This window comes from Scardinius erythrophthalmus (genome assembly GCF_964197995.2).
Source record: "Scardinius erythrophthalmus genome assembly, chromosome: 23".
In the NCBI taxonomy this organism is placed as follows: Eukaryota; Metazoa; Chordata; class Actinopteri; order Cypriniformes; family Leuciscidae; genus Scardinius; species Scardinius erythrophthalmus.
Window position 1 is genome coordinate 5,032,796 of NC_138243.1, and position 19,308 is coordinate 5,052,103.

Consider the following 19,308-nt stretch of genomic DNA (forward strand, 5'->3'; position numbering starts at 1 on the left):
TTTTAAAATCCAGAACACAACGATTATCTTAAAAAGCATATTGCTTTTGGAACGTGGGCTGTTTAGACAGTTTAAAACAGACAAACAAGCAAACGAGCACACCAGCGTCTGGGGTCAGCACTTGCACATGCGCCCCCGATTACGAATGTTCATCTTCTCTCTCTTTCTCTTTGCAAATTGCTTCACATTAGGGTTGGGAATCGAAAATCGATTCCAATTCAGGATTCGAATACTTGTTTCCTACAGTGCATGAATACTGAATAGATTTTTCTCTTGTTTCTTCTTGCGCTTGAACGGACAAATACACACAAAATGATGTCAAAACATTCCTGTAAACACAGTGGGGTATGACTTGAGTGAATATAAACAGTTGAGAAGGGAACAGATGCGTGCATGAGGTCTTAAAGTGACAGCAGCCTAATACACCTGCTGCCGTCTGTGTCATGGACGTTGATCAAACAACAAAAGACAGAAAATCACTCACTGATCTCGACTAAAAAACTTTTGTAACTTTAATAAGGATCAATCTATATTTTATTTATAAAAAGAAAACTATGCAGTATTATTTTACTTTTGATTTCAATTTTGTACTATTGCTAATTTTGCTTATTTGTTCTTATTGTATTACTGACTGAATACTTGTCTTTAATAATGTTTTAACATGTATATTAGTTAGTCTAGTTTATTAGTTGTTCTTTAGGCTGCTGATTTTGTTCACTCAGCTGCAACAGACAAGAATAAAGATGTTTGATATCTACAATGTTTGACTTTTTGTTGTTGGAATCGAAACTGGGAATCGATAAGCAGAATCGGAATATTGGAATCGAAATTGCTAAAATGCAAACGATCCCCAACCCTGCTTCACATCACCACATCGCGTCTGCTCTGCAAAGCTGCGTTACAAGACATTAGCTCACGTTTCAGGACAGTTGAGGGAATTGCCAATTCAGGACAGTGTTGCATCATCACTGAAGTTTATCATTTGCACATCATTTTAAGTCTTACCCATTTACGCAATTTTAAACTTGTGCGCTCTCAGCCAAACCATGCGCATGTAACGCCGCCTCCCAAACAGATCGCGAGTGTCAATTTGAGGTTTTTTTCGTGGCTTATTGCGCTTAGACAAATACACACAAAATTGTCAAAATCTTGGCGAGTATTCACGTAAACACAGTCAGTCATATCTTAAGTGAATGTAAACAAATGAGAAAGACAGTATTTTAAATCCGTGCTGAAAGAAAGCTTAATATAACTGCTGCTGTCTATCATCAATGTCAAACAAACAACCAAAGAAATTCACTCACTTCTCTTGACTGAATAACTGTATAGATTAAATATAGATTATTCCTTATTAAAGTTAAGACTATGCAGAGACATTTTATATTTGATTATTCAATTTCTGTGGTATTTCTTACCCGAATACTACTGTTAGACCTATCTGAAAAATGTACAGCACTGTTTAATTTCATTTGTTTCTTTATTCTATTGTATTCATTTGTGCTACTGCTTGTAGTCTCTGTATTTGTTCCTGTTCTTTATTTGGTCTTGCTCTCTCTAAATTCAGTTCAAAGTTTGAAATCAAGCTTCCTTGTGTTGTGTGTAAGCTATTGCAACAAAATTACCCCATTGTAAAAACACAAATACATTGAGCAAACATTTAGGTAACATCTTTTTTAAAACACAAATGCAATAAACAGCAATAAACAGAGATAGCTCAATCTGATACCGGTTGCAACAGTCCTTCTAAAGAATCTGGGTCTTCTAGAGAAGTGTTGGCACTCATGCTTCATGCTAGAATCTGAAATGCAGTCGACCGATTCATTTGTGTTCCTCAGAGGAAAGAAAGTCATACAGGATTGGAACAACTTAAGTTGTGAGTAAATGAAGTTGTGACTCACTTAAGGTGAGTAAATGAAGTTGTGACTCACTTAAGGTGAGTAAATGATGATATAATTTTCTTCTTGAGAAGTGGGGCTTATCAGTGCCTGGAACTACTAAATATCAAATAAACATTGCTTATAAGGTTGTGAAAAACTACACATTTTCAAAATCGACTAGTTGATCAGGCACCACACCAAAACTGATTTACTAGATTTAAGGAAGCCCACTATAATTAAGGTGGTTTCAGTATTTAAAAAGCAACTTTTGTGACATGAGGTCCAAAAAAAAGCATGATAATTAAAGCATTGCAGCTAAAAAAATATTCAAACTTAAAAAATAAAAATAATAACATAGATTCCCGTCTCTAAGTAGACGACACCTGCTCTTCTATTTCTGACGGTCTAAATCATGTTTATTTTGGTATAATTTGACAGTGGTTTCGAAAGCTTTCATGAGTCAAATGTGTTGTTCCACTAAATCTGGTTACAAAAATAAATATGCTTTTTAGAAAGCCATGGTCTAGAAAAGCTCTTATATGGCAAAGCAAATGGATATTGAAAATTTTAATCTCATTGTGATTTAATTTGCAGGAGAGCAGCAGATTCATTGTGCAATCACACAACTAGGATGGATTATGAATGAGACACTATATTGCATCGGTAGATGGACAAAAGTAACCTTGTCAGCAGTGCTAACTGCAAATTGCACATGCAAATAGTGTGTGGGGAGGGGCAAAATAACAGATATTACAAAGACAACACATGATCAATGGAAATATTTGCCTCAAATTCTTTGGAAAACTGCACAAAACATACCCATACATACAATTTTCCATCTGAAATGAACACTAAAACTATTTTTATTCCGTTTATGGGGGCAGATTATCGATTAATAGAGTCTTATCTTTGAGTGGTTTCTTGCACAATACCATGTTATAATATCAAAACACTTTTGTCATAGTGCATGATTTGCAAACTAATACATTTTGACATTTGCATCACATAACCAGCTCAACCAACATGGTTGCTTCAGCATTTGCTTTTGTTAACACTCTCTGTTGTGTTTAGTGTAGGGTTAACTGTAGGTGGTACTCTGTTTTTAAAAGTGACACAGTATTAACCTTTTAACACCACTCAACAGACTTTTAATTTTCGAACTGCCATCATAAGTAAAACAACCAACGCAATAAAACGTTGCCAGATTCACGTTCATTGGTTTCAGATTGAATGCACCTTAACACCACTCACTGGACATTTCACTATGAAAGTGTAGCAAAACATGCAAGCAGCAATGTAATATTTTGCTACATGCACGCATTTCCAATGAACATGGGTTTTACACTTCATGGTATCCACAAATAAATCAATAAAACTCTTGTTCTCTTGCAATTAAAACACTTTGTCTCATCACCCAGCATGGTGTCCTGGCATCTATGAACCCCGATGTGAACACTTTTGTGGGGAGAGTCTGTGGGATGGATTTTCAAAGACCATTCTGTCATGTTTAACAGCCTTTTCCTCCAGTTTACAATTTTTACGGTCAGCCCAGGAATTTGTACAGTTCTAGGGCTGACTTGGCTCCTATCCTATAACTTTGTTGGGTGTTCCCTTATATAATTCTTTGATAGGTCAACATAAATTCTTCAGCTGACTGGTCGCCAACAACATCTGTGTGTATAACTTCTAAAGCAACAACAGTAGACGATTGAGCTTTGAGGTTTAATACCTTTTTCCCTTCATATTTCACTTCATAAGGGCCAAACAGGCTGTGAAATCGGTCCTCTCGAGTGGAAGGTCTCTACTGATCTTCCTCGCTCTTCCCACTACGACTGGCTTCGTGTGCCTCTTGGGTCAATAATGTTGGCACTCATGCCTCATATGCTAGAATTCGAAATGCAATGTCGACCTCATAAAGGATTTGAATTCTACTTCAAACTAAGATTTCAGACGTCTTGTCACTGAACACTTCTTACTGTGTAGCGAACCTTTCTTCCTCAGAAGAAAGAAAGTCATACAGGATTGGAACAACTTAAGGGTGAGTAAATGATGATATAATTTTCATTTTTGGCTGAAAAGTCCATGTTTCTAAGTTGTTCTCATGTGTATAGAAACAGTCCTGGCCACTGATAGATGTACTGCGGTACAAACAGTATCAAAATAATAATCATCACTGCTAGAAGCATTTCTATTGTCCCAAGTTGACTTCCTAAAGACTGAGGTTCAGTGTAGCTTTAAAAGCATTGAAAGTTTGTTATGACCTACAAAATCTCTAAGGAAGAGCCAAATCATGGTCCGCCCTGCCCGGCTCCATTGGCATATTCATTTGTGCCGAAGGCATGTGGCCCTGTGGTTGGTCAGTCCAGGGCGTGAATATTCCTTCGCATAACAGTTGCTATTCTGACTCCACCATGTGCTGAGTCATTGGAAACCAGATTCATGCAGGGAAAAGGCTGACCTGACACAGGCTATGATGCCAAATACACTTAATTCAATACCAGTAACTGAAAATGTTTTTCCAACTCAGAAGACTCAAGACTTATCCTTTGTAATCTTGCAATTTTCCAAAAGCTACCAATCAAGCCCTATTTGGCAATCAGGGAGTCAATTAAATAATCAACCTTGGAGAAGCAACGTGGCCAATTCCAAGTCATTTAAGAAGTCAAGTAATTAAAGAAATCAAAGTTCTGTCATCATTTACTCTCTAGCTCTTTTCCATACAATAGTTGGTATAGCGACCATTGCTCCAAAACCTACACATGCACAACAAACAATAAAATAACCATAAAATTAGACCTTATGACTTATGTACTCTTTACACTATAAATCCTCTTTATTATGCTTTTTTTTCATGTTCATCTTTCTTTAGTGTGTAATGTTGCTGTTTGAGTATGAAAAAGGTCTGCAAAGTTTCAAAGTCCCTCCAGCGGGAGTTATTATCTATATTAGTGTCACTGTTTCTGAACTCCCTGAAATGCCTCCATTGTAGTCTTGAGTGCGTTAGTAGTGTGTTGAAACTGGCGGTTATGTAAGGGGCGGGACATTTCCCAAGCGCATCAAAGTGGTTGACCAATCACAACACACTAGTCCAGCCGACCAATCAGAGCACATTGTGCTTTTCAGAAGGAGGGGCTTCATAGAGACAGGAACTAAACAGAGCGTAACTGACAGACTGTGAAGAGAGGAGCCGCAACAATGGAGAATATGGGGAAAATAATGTGCTTTTTGAACATTCAAACATGAAAACCTATTCTAGTAGAACCTAAAAACAAAATCAAGACTTTGGAAAGGGGCTCTATTGCAGATAACTTATGTTTTATTTTTTGGTAATGGACAGTTGTTAAAAAAGCAGGGTGATAAAATAAATTCTCCTAATATGATCCAATTTGTGTAGATAAATTTGTTTTGGTTGCACCATTCCTTATTCTTTATTTGGATGGAGTTGAATATAGAAAATATAGAAATGGACGTCCACACAAATTCAAAAATGAGAGGTTCACCTCTTCAGATGTGCCAGGTCAATGAGGAAATGGGATCAAGGGTACAAAACAGCACAACACCAAAAAAAAAAAAAAGCAACAAAAAAAGAAGCCTTGTGCTGATGTCTTCGCTACTCTTTTTTCAGACACTCTCAGCCCGCCGAATAAACCTCTGACTGGTTGGGTGGATGCCAAGGCTCTGGTGACCTATTTCCATCCTGAAGAGAGAAAACCTCTGGCTGCAAGTCAAGCCTTGAGTGATAACCATACAGGCTGTCTGGACGGAGATTATTCTCAAACAAAGGGTATTTTTCTAACTCAACCACATGTACCGAGATCTAAGGAAACTGGAAAAAACTGCCACTGGTTCTCACCCAACAAACAATTCTTCCATAAAAAATCTGCTTGTTGCAGAATAGTCCTACAAATTCATGAGTGGCCCCAGAAGTCTTTGAACACTTTCTGTAAGCCACATTTGAACATGTCTAAATGTCAATGCATTAGATAACAAAATATCAAACCAGTTGGCATCAGTAAACAATGCTAACATTTTACTTAAAAGCCTTCATGTATAATTAATTATAAAAGTATTTTAATGCATTAATTATGCCTTGTAATGCACCTTATTATGCAATGTATGATCTCACTATTAATTGAAACCACAGTTAGAATACATTATAATATGTATCTATTTTTGTTATAGCCCACCTTTAGAAAGTATAATGCATTAAAACACATGATAAACAACCAATTAAAGATGCAACAAGGCATCTGCAAATACTATAATGCATTTTAACTTTGGTTAGAATTATTTATTAAAAGATGTAATGCATTATAATGTACATTATGAATACCTTTATAATGCATTATAAATAAAGGCTTTAAGTGTAACCCAACTAGCTTCAGTCAAGATAAAAAAAAAAGTTTGACCTAAATGTATTTTAATGCCTAAATAACACAGCAGTGTCTGACAATGGCAACATAAAGCAGAGCAGTAACCGCTGAGACAACGCAGTGATGCTCATCGTTTTTAAACACTTCCCACATACTTTTAATTTATCTATCGAACAAGATACATGTACCGAATTATAGACATAGTATGGAACGATATGATATTAATGCCTTGCTGTCTACATGGACAACTGCCTATAAGGCAGCATACTAACTGAGATTGAAGTATACTAATGAATTCCCTCAAAATAACAATAAAGTGCCTCTATTATGCTTTTTTGAATATTACTTTTCATTCATGTGCAGAAATCATTTTACAACAGAGTTCATGTATGAAATATTCATATGTCGCCAATCCCATCGTATGAATGATTGGACGACGATAAACTTGGTGGCTTGAAACAATCACCATCTGAATATTACGGCCATATAAATTCACAGCTCAGAAGCCTTGCTCCCAGAGTTTACAACATGGAGGAGAAACACCCCGATCAAGAAGAAACAATAATCTCATGATAGAGAAATTGATCATAAACCAAAAAACACCTGTTAACGTCGTAATCGTAAACAATTCAATTATTATATCAACATTTAATACAATTAATGCATTATTGATGTAATGGATATATGGATATGATAGGCTATGACACTGTCAATAGAATATTTCACTATTGGCAACACATTTTAAATGATGAATATGTGGTTTCTGACCATAATTAACTGGATAACCGACAGTAGGAATTTTGATGGATTAATGCTATCAGTTAAACGGTTCAAGTAATTTAAAAAAACACGGTACACATATCAGTCAAAATTGACCAATCAGAGCAGAGTAGACCAATCACAACAGACTGGTCATCAGAGCATAGTAGACCAATCACAACAGACTGGGCCATTTGACCAATCACAATAGACTGGGTCACCTGACCAATCAGAACAGAGTAGACCAATCACAACAGACTGGGCCATTTGACCAATCAGAGCAGAGTAGACCAATCACAATAGACTGGGTCACCTGACCAATCAGAACAGAGTAGATCAATCAAAACAGACTGGGTCATCTGACCAATCAGAACAGAGGAAGCTCTCAGAAAGGAGGGGTTTAGTGTGGAAGCCGGTTTCCATGACAGAATAAAAAATAAAAAAGGTAATTGTTACTTTTTATCTCGCAATTCTGACTTTTTTTTCTCAGAATTGTGTGATATACAGTCGCAATTGCAAGTTAAGTTGGAACTGTGAGATATAAACTCGCAATTCTGAGAAAAAAGTCAGAAAAGTCAAAATTGCGAGATGTAAACTTGCAATTGTGATCTAAAATGTCACAATTATCTTTTAAAATGTTTTTATTCTGTGGCGGAAACAAGCTTCCAAAGTTTAGAGAGACAGAATCCTTTATCGAACCGTTTCAGACACTGGAGAAAAGAGCTGATGCTGAAATGTATTTTATGAGAAAATGAAAGCATTTTTTAACCTTGGATGCATGTAAATCTATTGGGGGAGACTCCAAAACAACATTAGGAACCACTGATTAGGAACCAGGAAAATTTATTAAAAAGCTCCAAAAAACTAGTTTAAAAAAGTAAATGAATCATTTGCAGCAAGACCATAGTGTAGTTCTTAATCCAGTGCCGAACAATCCAGAAGACAATTTATCACTCATTTTTTTACTTTCAGAAGTTAGAAGCAATTACAGAAAACATTACAAATAAAAATACAGAGAGAGCCACTTACCAGCGCCTGGGATGATGGCTAATTTAGTTTCAACTAGTCCCATCTTAGCAGAGGTGGCTGTAAAACATGTCAAAGTGTGGGGAATCAGTTAGCCGAGGTTTTTTCAAATAAATGTCTAGTGTGGCATCACAAAACACACTGACAGATATGAGTGCTTTCAGAGGGCATACATTTAAAACCAAGCAAATAGTTATAGCCTTTAAAAAGTAAGGTTTATGTATTACATACAATATCTCATAAAATAAAGACAAGTACTTACAGTACTGTCTCCAATTAAAAACATGAAATTAATAGTTTCGTATTGTTTTCTTTTTGGATAAATTAAATCCATTTTTATTGATAATACTGTAATAACAATAAGTTTCTTTCTGTTTTGTAATTTTGAATGCAATGGTAAAAAAAAAGTACAAAAGCAATTTGACAAATTGCTTTAAATCTCCCTAAATTATATGTTCCTGTAGGTCGACCTGGTAGAGCATGGTGCTAGCAACAGCATTGCCATGGAAACACACTTACTCTACAGAGAAATAAACTAACAATAATAAAAAAAACACTTAAAGGCATTAAATAATTTCTACATTTTTGTTTACAGCATGGCAACTTTGAGTCACATTACATCAATTATGGTACTAAAATAGCCACAAATGAAAAGAAGGTGCCTTGTGTGTAACCATATGGTGTGAATTGAGCATTGCAGGAGACTTGTTATCGCATCATTTCTATCTAAATCTGGGTGTGTGAAGAGAACATATGAAAGAAGACATCTGCTAACTGACAGCATAATGAAGAAATGCGAATTCATTTAAAGTCCCCCTGTGGTGAAAGTCAAGCTTTTAATGTCGTTATTATGTCTATGTGGTGTTTTTAATGTGCTTTAAGACAAACCATGTGTAAATTCATAAGTCGACAGCATTGCTGAGTATTTTCTCCAAAGACAGTCTCAAAAACACAGTTTGAAATCGCTGGTGTTTCTGACGTCACAAACTACCTTGTAACCAATCACATCAATGTGTGATCGTCAATCGTGAGTGAGTGGAGGCGGGGCTCATTTGCATATTCATAGAACCGCGCATACTAAATGAGGCAAGGGTGTCGAGTTACATTCAAGATATTTTAAAGGTGGTATCAGCGATTTCAGGCCCAAACATAAATGATCACATTCATCTAATATTTCGCTAGCTGCCCGCCCCATAAGCATGCTGTCAAAAAACCCGTCTCTCTAGGTAGCCTAGGCTCTGAGATCTGCACACAAAAACAGTTGGTATCAACATCACTCAAAACCAAAATAAATAGTGTTCCAACCAATCATCGACAGGGGCGGGTGTTGTGAGGTTTTGCGCTCGTGCACGGCTGCCTATGACGGCTGCACGCGAAAACCTCACAACACCCGCCCCTGTCGGTGATTGGTTGGAACACTATTTGTTTGGGTTTTGATTGTTTGGCCAAACAGACTGAAAACAACTGTTTTTGTGTGCAGATCTCAGAGCCTATGCTACCTAGAGAGACGCGGTTTTTTGACAGCATGCTTATGGGGCGTGCAGCTAGCGAAATATTAGATGAATGTGATCATTTATGTTTGGGCCTGAAATCGCTGATACCACCTTTAAGGCATGAAGAATTTTTCAAGGAAAAAAATTAAATTTGTAATTTTGCTGATCAAAGATGAATTTTAAGGGATAAAATTATTGACCACAGGGGGACTTTAAAGGAATAGCTCACCCAAAAATTTGCCATCCAAGGTGTATATGACTTTCTTCTTCCAGCTGAACACAATCGGGGTTATATTACAAAATATCCTGGCTCTGCCCAGTTTTGTAATGGCATTGAATAGTCGGGTCAGAGGTCACTCTTCTGCTGGACCTAGACTCGCGTACGGCTGTTACCAGAAGTCAGTGATTATAGTTTATAAAGTTATATAGATATTTTTCTTACACAAACGCATGGCTTCGCTTCAGAAGGCCTTTATTAACCCACAGGAGTCGTATGGATTACTTTTATGATGGATGCCAGGATATTTTGTAATATAACTCAGATTGTGTTTGTCTGAAAGAAGAAAGTCATATAGACCTAGGATGGCTTCAGTAAATCATGGGATAATTTCATAAATCATTTTTGGGTGAACTATTTCTTTAAGAAATGCTCAGATAAAAGATAAATTCGCATGAGTGAACCAAGATCAATTCATTAATTCAAATCAATAATTTGAGGTTGTTGTTCCACACTTTACCAGAGATTAGACCTTCACAACTCCTGATTTCCAGTGGAGCTTTAAATATAACTAGTGTAGTTAAATCAGTGGCCGGTTGCATAAACTAGTCATCAAATTTTTTCCTCAAGACTGTTCCTAACTTTTTAAAGTCAGTCTTAACATAGTGGCTAAGGTTATGCAACTTCGAGGATAACTCTAATATGGATTCACATTGGAAGCACATGGCAACGATAATATTCTGTATTTATTCTGCAATCATTCACATTGCACTGTGTGATCAGCTTCAGGTTGTGTTCATATAACCTTATGAGGAAAACCATAAAAGAAACATGTACCTGCCACTCTGATGTCACAGGCAAGAGCCATTTCAAGACCCCCTCCAAGAGCCGCCCCATCTAAAGCTGCAATCGTTGGCATGGGAAGAGTACCTGAAAAACATTTCATCAATGCTAAATCTGTTCCCCATTAAAGAGGTGCAGTACGCGATTTCTGCTGAACGCTGTAATATTTGAAATCACCAAAACAAACAAGCTCCTACACAAAAGGATCACACCCTATCTCGACGCCTTCGCCCCCACATTCACAGACAACGACTTTGGCAGAATCTGCTGTGCCTGCCGCCCGGGGTATGATGTCATCAATAAGTGAAAGCAGTTTGTGTTACTATGATAATTCAGGTCGAATGTCTAATTGTTATCTAGCTCCTCTACTCCTTCGGTGGGAAAGTCCCATCCATCCCAAAAAACAAACACAGTTTTCATGAACAGCTCCCTACACAATACGATAGTCCAAGTAACTAATATATTACAAATGTGACAAGATGCAGGGGTTATAGTGATCACTAAAAGGGGAACCAGAAGAAAAAACATTTCAGACACACTTTGAGAGCCGATGCTTGAAACGGGGGGTGGAGGAGGTTTAGACGTTCCAGGCTTATAATAATAATAATAATGTAAATTAACAAACAAGCAAAGGTGACACACGAGTATAAACAAGCAAAAAACGGCATATCTAGGCTCTGTAAAACACAGCAAAACCAATGTTACTCGCGTATACAGAAGCAATAAAGTAACATTGACGTCCGTTTTCAGGCATTCCCGAAATTCACATTCACGTTTTCAGGCATTCCCGCTCTTTAAGGTCTCCAGAGCTGGAAAGCTTCTCCGATATTTACGCAGGTCTTGCCTGATCGCAACCCTTCTTTTTAAAGTTATATTCCCCTGATCTTTTCCTCTTTTGTATTTTCTCTGCCATCCCTCTCTTTCTATAGTCGTTCTGCTATTAGTCTTGTTCGACTTCATGCAGCTCTGCGCAGACCGATCGGCGGCTGACCTGAAGCAGTGCATGCCGGTTAGAAATTTTGTCCGACTTGATACAGCGCCGACGCCACGTGACTGTGATGTATGCCATATGCCGTCAAAGTACCGCAAGAGCGATTCGAGAGTAGCCGGAGAACTTCTCAAGAGCGGCTGCATGAGGGCTGATGACGACACAGCTGTTCCACGATTGTCGGATTCACCGCATGACAACGATCACGTGTGTTTCGTGTTTATTCAAACTCCTTTAGTTCCTCTTAAGCTCACAAATCAGTTTTTTTATAACAGTAAACACTCTTTCATGTTTATCAAATTAAAACTGATTAAAAAAACGTAGACTCCACTTCATTGATAGTAGCTTATGTTGAACTGTATTCTTGTTCAAACAGACGCTGTTATGAAGCATATAAAGTATTGAATGAAAATGTCTCTGAAACATCTGTGTATTATTTGGCAAATACTGCATTTATTTCACTTCAGCTGAGGTAAAGTATGCAAACGCCACATGAGTGGTCACTACGGGAACCAGAAAGTGTCCGACTTCACGTCTTCGTTTGCAGCTCCTCCCCACCTGCACGCGGCTACTCTCGCCGATCGGCTACATCCAGCCGCAGCCAATGTCGAACACACCTAATGTCTGTCTTGTGCACTGAGATCTCTCTCTTCCCCCATCATGAGTGGACACACCCCTTACTGCTGATTGGCTGACTGTCTCTCCTCCCCAATCATGAGTGGACACACCCTTTGAAGCTGATTGGCTGACTCTCTCTACTCCCCCTTCATGAGTGGACAAACCCCCTATTGCTGATTGGCTCACTCTCTCCTCCCCCAACATGAGTGACACACCCCCTAATGCTGATTGGCTCACTCTCTCCTCCCCCTTCATGAGTGTACACACCCCCTATTGCTGATTGGCTCACTCTCTCCTCCCCCTTCATGAGTAGACACCCCCTAATGCTGATTAGCTCACTCTCTCCTCTCCCTTCATGAGTGGACACCCCCTAATGCTGATTGGCTCACTCTCTCCTCCCCCTTCATGAGTGTACACACCCCCTATTGCTGATTGGCTCACTCTCTCCTCCCCCTTCATGAGTAGACACCCCCTAATGCTGATTAGCTCACTCTCTCCTCCCCCTTCATGAGTGGACAAACCCCCTATTGCTGATTGGCTCACTCTCTCCTCCCCCTTCATGAGTAGACACCCCTTAATGCTGATTAGCTCACTCTCTCCTCCCCCTTCATGAGTGGACAAACCCCCTATTGCTGATTGGCTCACTCTCTCCTCCCCCTTCATGAGTAGACAAACCCCCTATTGCTGATTGGTTCACTCTCTCCTCCCCCTTCATGAGTGGACACCCCCTAATGCTGATTAGCTCACTCTCTCTTCCCCATTCATGAGTGGACAAACCCCCTATTGCTGATTGGTTCACTCTCTCCTCCCCCTTCATGAGTAGACACCCCCTAATGCTGATTAGCTCACTCTCTCTTCCCCCTTCATGAGTGGACAAACCCCCTATTGCTGATTGGCTCACTCTCTCCTCCCCCAACATGAGTAGACACCCCCTAATGCTGATTAGCTCACTCTCTCTTCCCCCTTCATGAGTGGACAAACCCCCTATTGCTGATTGGCTCACTCTCTCCTCCCCCAACATGAGTGACACACCCCCTAATGCTGATTAGCTCACTCTCTCCTCCCCCTTCATGAGTGGACACCCCCTATTGCTGATTGGCTCACTCTCTCCTCCCCCTTCATGAGTAGACACCCCCTAATGCTGGGGCATGTTCAAGTTCAAAACGGTGCGCAACGTTTTGCTACGGTTTCCGGGTTGAACGTCATGTTTCCTGGAAACGGCGTGCACCGGTGTGCAACGGGGTTTGAGATACATTTTCTCTTGTTTGGTGGGTGTGTCAGAACTGCAGGCCAATCAGCAGCAACATGTATATAAAGCATGCGTTATTAAAGTGAACTCGCACAATGGGTTCAAGGAAAGTAATTTACAAATGTGTTCGATGCAGCTCGGTATACGCAACAACTAAGGATATTAGAAGACATGTTTATCGTAAGTTTTACTGTAAACATATAGGATATCAACATAATGATGTAGTTGTTTATATTTTTAGCTTCATTGCAAGTGTATGACATTTGGTATAGAAATAAACAATGGTAATTAAGTGCTTTTCCTAAAAATGAGAAATAAAATACAGGGTATTAAAACAGTATGAACTACAAATAAAGTCAGTGTGTGCGGCTAAATAGATGTGTTTTAGTCTGAATTAGGTAAGATGTGTGCTTCCATTTCAGTTTCCACAAATCGGTTCACTCTCGATTGGGATGTACTCTTTTGTTCTGGGTGGCAAGTGCAGTAACTGTAACATCAGGCATATTTTGTAGTATTAAACACATATTTATACAGACTTCATCAGGCTCCGAAAATTCTTCTCAAAGAACACAAAGAATGGCCTTCTCAGCTGCCGTAGTTGCAACTCTTGCGTCATCAGAACAGTGTGTTCAACGCATCACCGTTTCTGTTTAAAAAACGTTGTGCAACGTTTTGTCGGGGCTGAACGCAGCCCCGATTAGCTCACTCTCTCCTCCCCCTTCATGAGTGGACACCCCCTAATGCTGATTGGCTCACTCTCTCCTCCCCCTTCATGAGTGGACACCCCCTAATGCTAATTGGCTCACTCTCTCCTCCCCCTTCATGAGTAGACACCCCCTAATGCTGATTAGCTCACTCTCTCCTCCCCCTTCATGAGTGGACACCCCCTAATGCTGATTGGCTCACTCTCTCCTCCCCCTTCATGAGTAGACACCCCCTAATGCTGATTAGCTCACTCTCTCCTCCCCCTTCATGAGTGGACACCCCCTAATGCTGATTGGCTCACTCTCTCCTCCCCCTTCATGAGTAGACACCCCCTAATGCTGATTAGCTCACTCTCTCCTCCCCCTTCATGAGTGGACAAACCCCCTATTGCTGATTGCCTCACTCTCTTCTCCCCCTTCATGAGTAGACACCCCCTAATACTGATTAGCTCACTCTCTCCTCCCCCTTCATGAGTGGACAAACCCCCTATTGCGGATTGGTTCACTCTCTCCTCCCCCATCATGAGTGGACACGGCCTCTACTGCTGATTGGTTCACTCTCTCCTCCCCCATCATGAGTGGACACGGCCTCTACTGCTGATTGGCTCACTCTCTCCTCCAACATCATGAGTGGACACGCCCCCTAATGCTGATTGGCTCACTCTCTCCTCCAACATCATGGCTGCGTTCAGCCCCCACAAAACGTTGCACAACGTCTTTTAAACAGAAACGGTGATGCGTTGAACACACTGTTCTGATGACGCAAGAGTTGCAACTATGGCAGCTGAGAAGGCCATTCTTTGTGTTCTTTGTGAAGAATTTTCAGAGCCTGATGAAGTCGGTATAAATATGTGTTTAATACTACAAAATATGCCCGATGTTACAGTTACTGCACTTGCCGCCCAGAACAAAAGAGAACATCCCAATCGAGTGCAGGGATTGCTGAAACTGAAATGGAAGCACACATCTTACCTAATTCAGACTAAAACACATCTATTTAGCCTCACATACTGACTTTATTTGTAGTTCATACTGTTTTAATACCCTGTGTAGCGTCTGGACCAATCAGACACACACAAATTATTCATTTATTTAATGAATAATCCAGCAAACTCACTCTCCCAAATAAGGCCTGTGAAACGTTCCCCAAATGAAGCTAACACACTGGCAGGACGCAGTGTCTTGTTACAGGACACACACTGAGACTGGGTTTACGACCGAAAAGAATGTCCTGAGAGCTGTGACTCTCATTTAAATTCTTGCAGAGGAAGAGAAATAAAAACCCTATTAATCCTATATATATATATTCTATATATAACCACTTGATAAATGTGTAAACATGTATCTAATTTTCCCATCTCATGATTTTCCCTTTTATGTGGCGTTTGCATTCTTGTAAACTCAATTGGGTTAATGTTTCAGACTTTGCATATTATGGTTAACCAACATTATATGTGCGTCATGTTTGGTCTCTAAAAAATCCAATCTTCGTCTCCGATTTGTTAATTTACATTACATGTTGCTAACTTTGTGATGCATTAGTATTATAAGAATCTTAAAGATTCTTTTCTTAAACACCCAATGAAAGTACATATTCAAATGCCCTGCTAGAACACAAAGGGTCGTAAAATTTCCCTCCAAAGGGAAATCTTCTCATTGGCTCTTGGACCTCCAGAGGTTGTGCCATCTTCACGCTTTAAAGTCACTGGGTGATTCTCGCGAAATTAGACTTATGAGGTGTCATGAAGCATTTTGATGATAAAAGTAAATGCTATCAAAATAAGAAGAATACAGTTATAAACATCTCTTCATGTACTATTTTGCACATGATTTCAAATGACATCATAAATACCAATTTTGTTGTTTTTTCCACATTTAAGGGGAAATTTCTCATTACCGCAACGTGTCCATGACTGGATTTGGGTTCTTTGAGATGTAAATATTTATAATTAAAAAATAAGAAAAATAAAAGGCTTCAGTGCATGTTATACTATAAACACTTACAGTAAAGAAACTTGTGGTATTTGGTGATCATTGATAAATGTAGTGACAATAATAAGGAATATAAATGTGTCCAAGACCAATTTTCTCATCCTCCGCAACAATTTTCAATCACTGTTTAAGTCCTCTAGGAACTAACATTTTCAATGAATTTAGTTGTAAGGGACATAATTGACTGTGACACTCAAGATGGCTACCAGGTAAGCAGTTCTTATTTTTTCTCTCCAGATAAAAGTTAAAATTTTGTTTGTCATAGTACCTACACGACTTTTTAGTTCTCATTACCGAAACATGAGTTTGTGAAGTTTAAAAAAAATGTTGCCATTTTAATTTTTTGTTTACTATATACCCCATTATGGTCTGAATATAAAAAGAGAGGGAAAGTTGAGCTAACCCTCATTTAGCCTCCACAGTTAGCAAGAATGTTTAAGGCCACTCATCCTCCACAACACCATTATCATTCACCACAACAATTGAAGGCCTGTTGCGGTGGAGATACTCAATGTTTCGGTAATGAGAAACAGATTTATGAAGGAGGGACGTGCACTATAACTCTTGCTCATTTCAATATAACTTGATATTTGCCTTAAAGCTACACTGTGTAACATTTTAAGTTGATTCCTAACAAAAAACAATTTGTTCTATCAAAAGTATATGTGCTCATTCATGTGTAATTACTTCCACCAACTAATAAAGTATTCTCGTAAGCGTAAAATCTGCCATTTATAATACATACGAGCGAGTCGCTCGAATGGCGAAAGCCATGTTGCACCTCCATCTTGAAAATACATTCGCCAAAGAGGGACATACCTGGAAATTCAAGCTTCGCCCTTCGCGTTTTACACTCGATGAATGCGAGGGGGAGATTACTTGCGACTGCCGTTAGATTTGAAAGATTGCTGAAGATCACGCCTATTTGCGAGGACATGTAGCAGAGTCCCCAAGGAAGCGAAAGAGGGAATTAAACCGTCAACAGCAAAGGCAAATTAGCAAGACCAAAGTCAATATTGGAGTAACTTTTCCCAGATGGAAAGAGCTCATGAGGAGCAAAGATTTTAAAACGGACGCCGAAGTTGCCTGCTTTCTTCTCGACAGGTAATTCAGCCTATGTGTAAATTCGAAGTTTTATTGTTGATTGTCTAACCATAGCATGGTTGTGCATAACGCCAGAACAACCTCTAGTATAACTTTCGTTACTTTTCCTCGCGTCAATGGTGAAAAAGTATTGTTTACCTTGTAACATAAATCTGTGCTGCGACGGATCACAGGTGATGGATAGTTTTAAAGGCGCAATTGGACGAAGTCGAACTGGAAGCCATGTTAATCTTGGAACAATACGGCCACCGTAGGAATTAAAACGCCCTTGGAATTGAAAGGAATAGAAACTAATATTCACTGGGTAGTCATATACAATTTCACCGCTAGATGGGGGAAAATATCACTATATATAACACTTCTTGAACAGATTGCGTAAACAAAATAGCTATTACAACCCCCCCAGTAGGAGTCACTAATTTTTCATTATTATAAAGTGCTTTCCACAAAAAGCAGTATGAATGCAGTATAGGCCACCTACTATAAATATAATATTATTTCATATTTAATAGTTTTACTGTGAAACAATGTATTTCTATGTCTTTTTTACGAAATGTTACATTCAAGATGGCTATTGTATTGTGTATTTTGTTACAGGCAAGCATCAGTTGATAAAAAAGGGCATCACTAAAAGACAGGCTGAAAACGCACAGGGAAAAAATAAACAGCAATCCAATCCTTCTTGAGGAGTACAGAAGAAAGGGGAGAGAGAGAGGTCAGGGGACAGGGTAATAATAGGGAAAAAACGGTCACGGTTCGGTGCATAAATTTACACGGAGAATACATGGTAATAAAATAAATAAACTTGTGTGCAAATTAATTAATGTAATGCGGAACTACTGTTATATATGCAAGTTCTTTAGGGACATAATCTGTAGCCCCGCCCTAGTTCTGAAGCAGGGGGCCAATGTTTCGGAAAAAATTGAAGCTTCCCCGAGCGCCGCCATTGATTAGCAGACCATCACCTGCTGTTAGCATTCCATTGACTCCCATTCATTTTGGCGTCACTTTGACAGCGAATAACTTTACATCTGAGGGATTTAAAGACTCCATTTGTCCATTATTTATTTCTAAAGAAACACGAAAATGAATAAAATGCTCCATTACCTTGTATCTTACGTTATGGCCCCGTAGAAGCAGTTTTTGTAAAAATAGGCTAACGATTGCGTCATAACCACGCGACTCTCTGTCACACAGTAGAGAGATTACCGTATGGACGGGAGGAGAAGCTCGTGGGCAATCGGGGGACGTGGAGGCAAAATTACTAAATAATTAATCAGAATACTTAGCAAAAGTTTCTCCTGCTCCTACCTCATGGACAGCTCCTACTCACGCTCTCCGTCTCTGCAAGATTCGGAAGGGAATGATTCAGATTTCTCTTGGCACAGCTACTAAAAGACAGACGGGTTGCTCACGTCACATCTACACTCACCTAAAGGATTATTAGGAACACCTGTTCAATTTCTCATTAATGCAATTATCTAATCACATGGCAGTTGCTTCAATGCATTTAGGGGTGTGGTCCTGGTCAAGACAATCTCCTGAACTCCAAACTGAATGTCAGAATGGGAAAGAAAGGTGATTTAAGCAATTTTGAGCGTGGCATGGTTGTTGGTGCCAGACGGGCCAGTCTGAGTATTTCACAATCTGATCAGTTACTGGGATTTTCACGCACAACCATTTCTAGGGTTTACAAAGAATGGTGTGAAAAGGGAAAACATCCAGTATGCGGCAGTCCTGTGGGCGAAAATGCCTTGTTGATGCTAGAGGTCAGAGGAGAATGGGCCGACAGATTCAAGCTGATAGAAGAGCAACTTTGACTGAAATAACCACTCGTTACAACCAAGGTATGCAGCAAAGCATTTGTGAAGCCACAACACGCACAACCTTGAGGCGGATGGGCTACAACAGCAGAAGACCCCACCGGGTACCACTCATCTCCACTACAAATAGGAAAAAGAGGCTACAATTTGCACGAGCTCACCAAAATTGGACAGTTGAAGACTGGAAAAATGTTGCCTGGTTTGATGAGTCTCGATTTCTGTTGAGACATTCAGATGGTAGA

The 19,308-nt window shown here is 39.3% G+C and overlaps 1 protein-coding gene across 1 annotated transcript in view; it reads right to left on the bottom strand.

Moving 5' to 3' along the window:
* The window catches only part of auh (AU RNA binding protein/enoyl-CoA hydratase), a 44,733-nt gene that overhangs the window by 18,362 nt on the left and 7,063 nt on the right, over nucleotides 1-19,308 (bottom strand). Inside the window, exons 5-6 of the mRNA XM_081354382.1 lie at nucleotides 10,583-10,675; nucleotides 8,039-8,095 (exon numbers count right to left, since the gene is read on the bottom strand). Of these exons, the coding sequence (XP_081210508.1) occupies nucleotides 8,039-8,095; nucleotides 10,583-10,675 (150 nt within the window). The remainder of the gene's footprint in view (nucleotides 1-8,038; nucleotides 8,096-10,582; nucleotides 10,676-19,308) is intronic.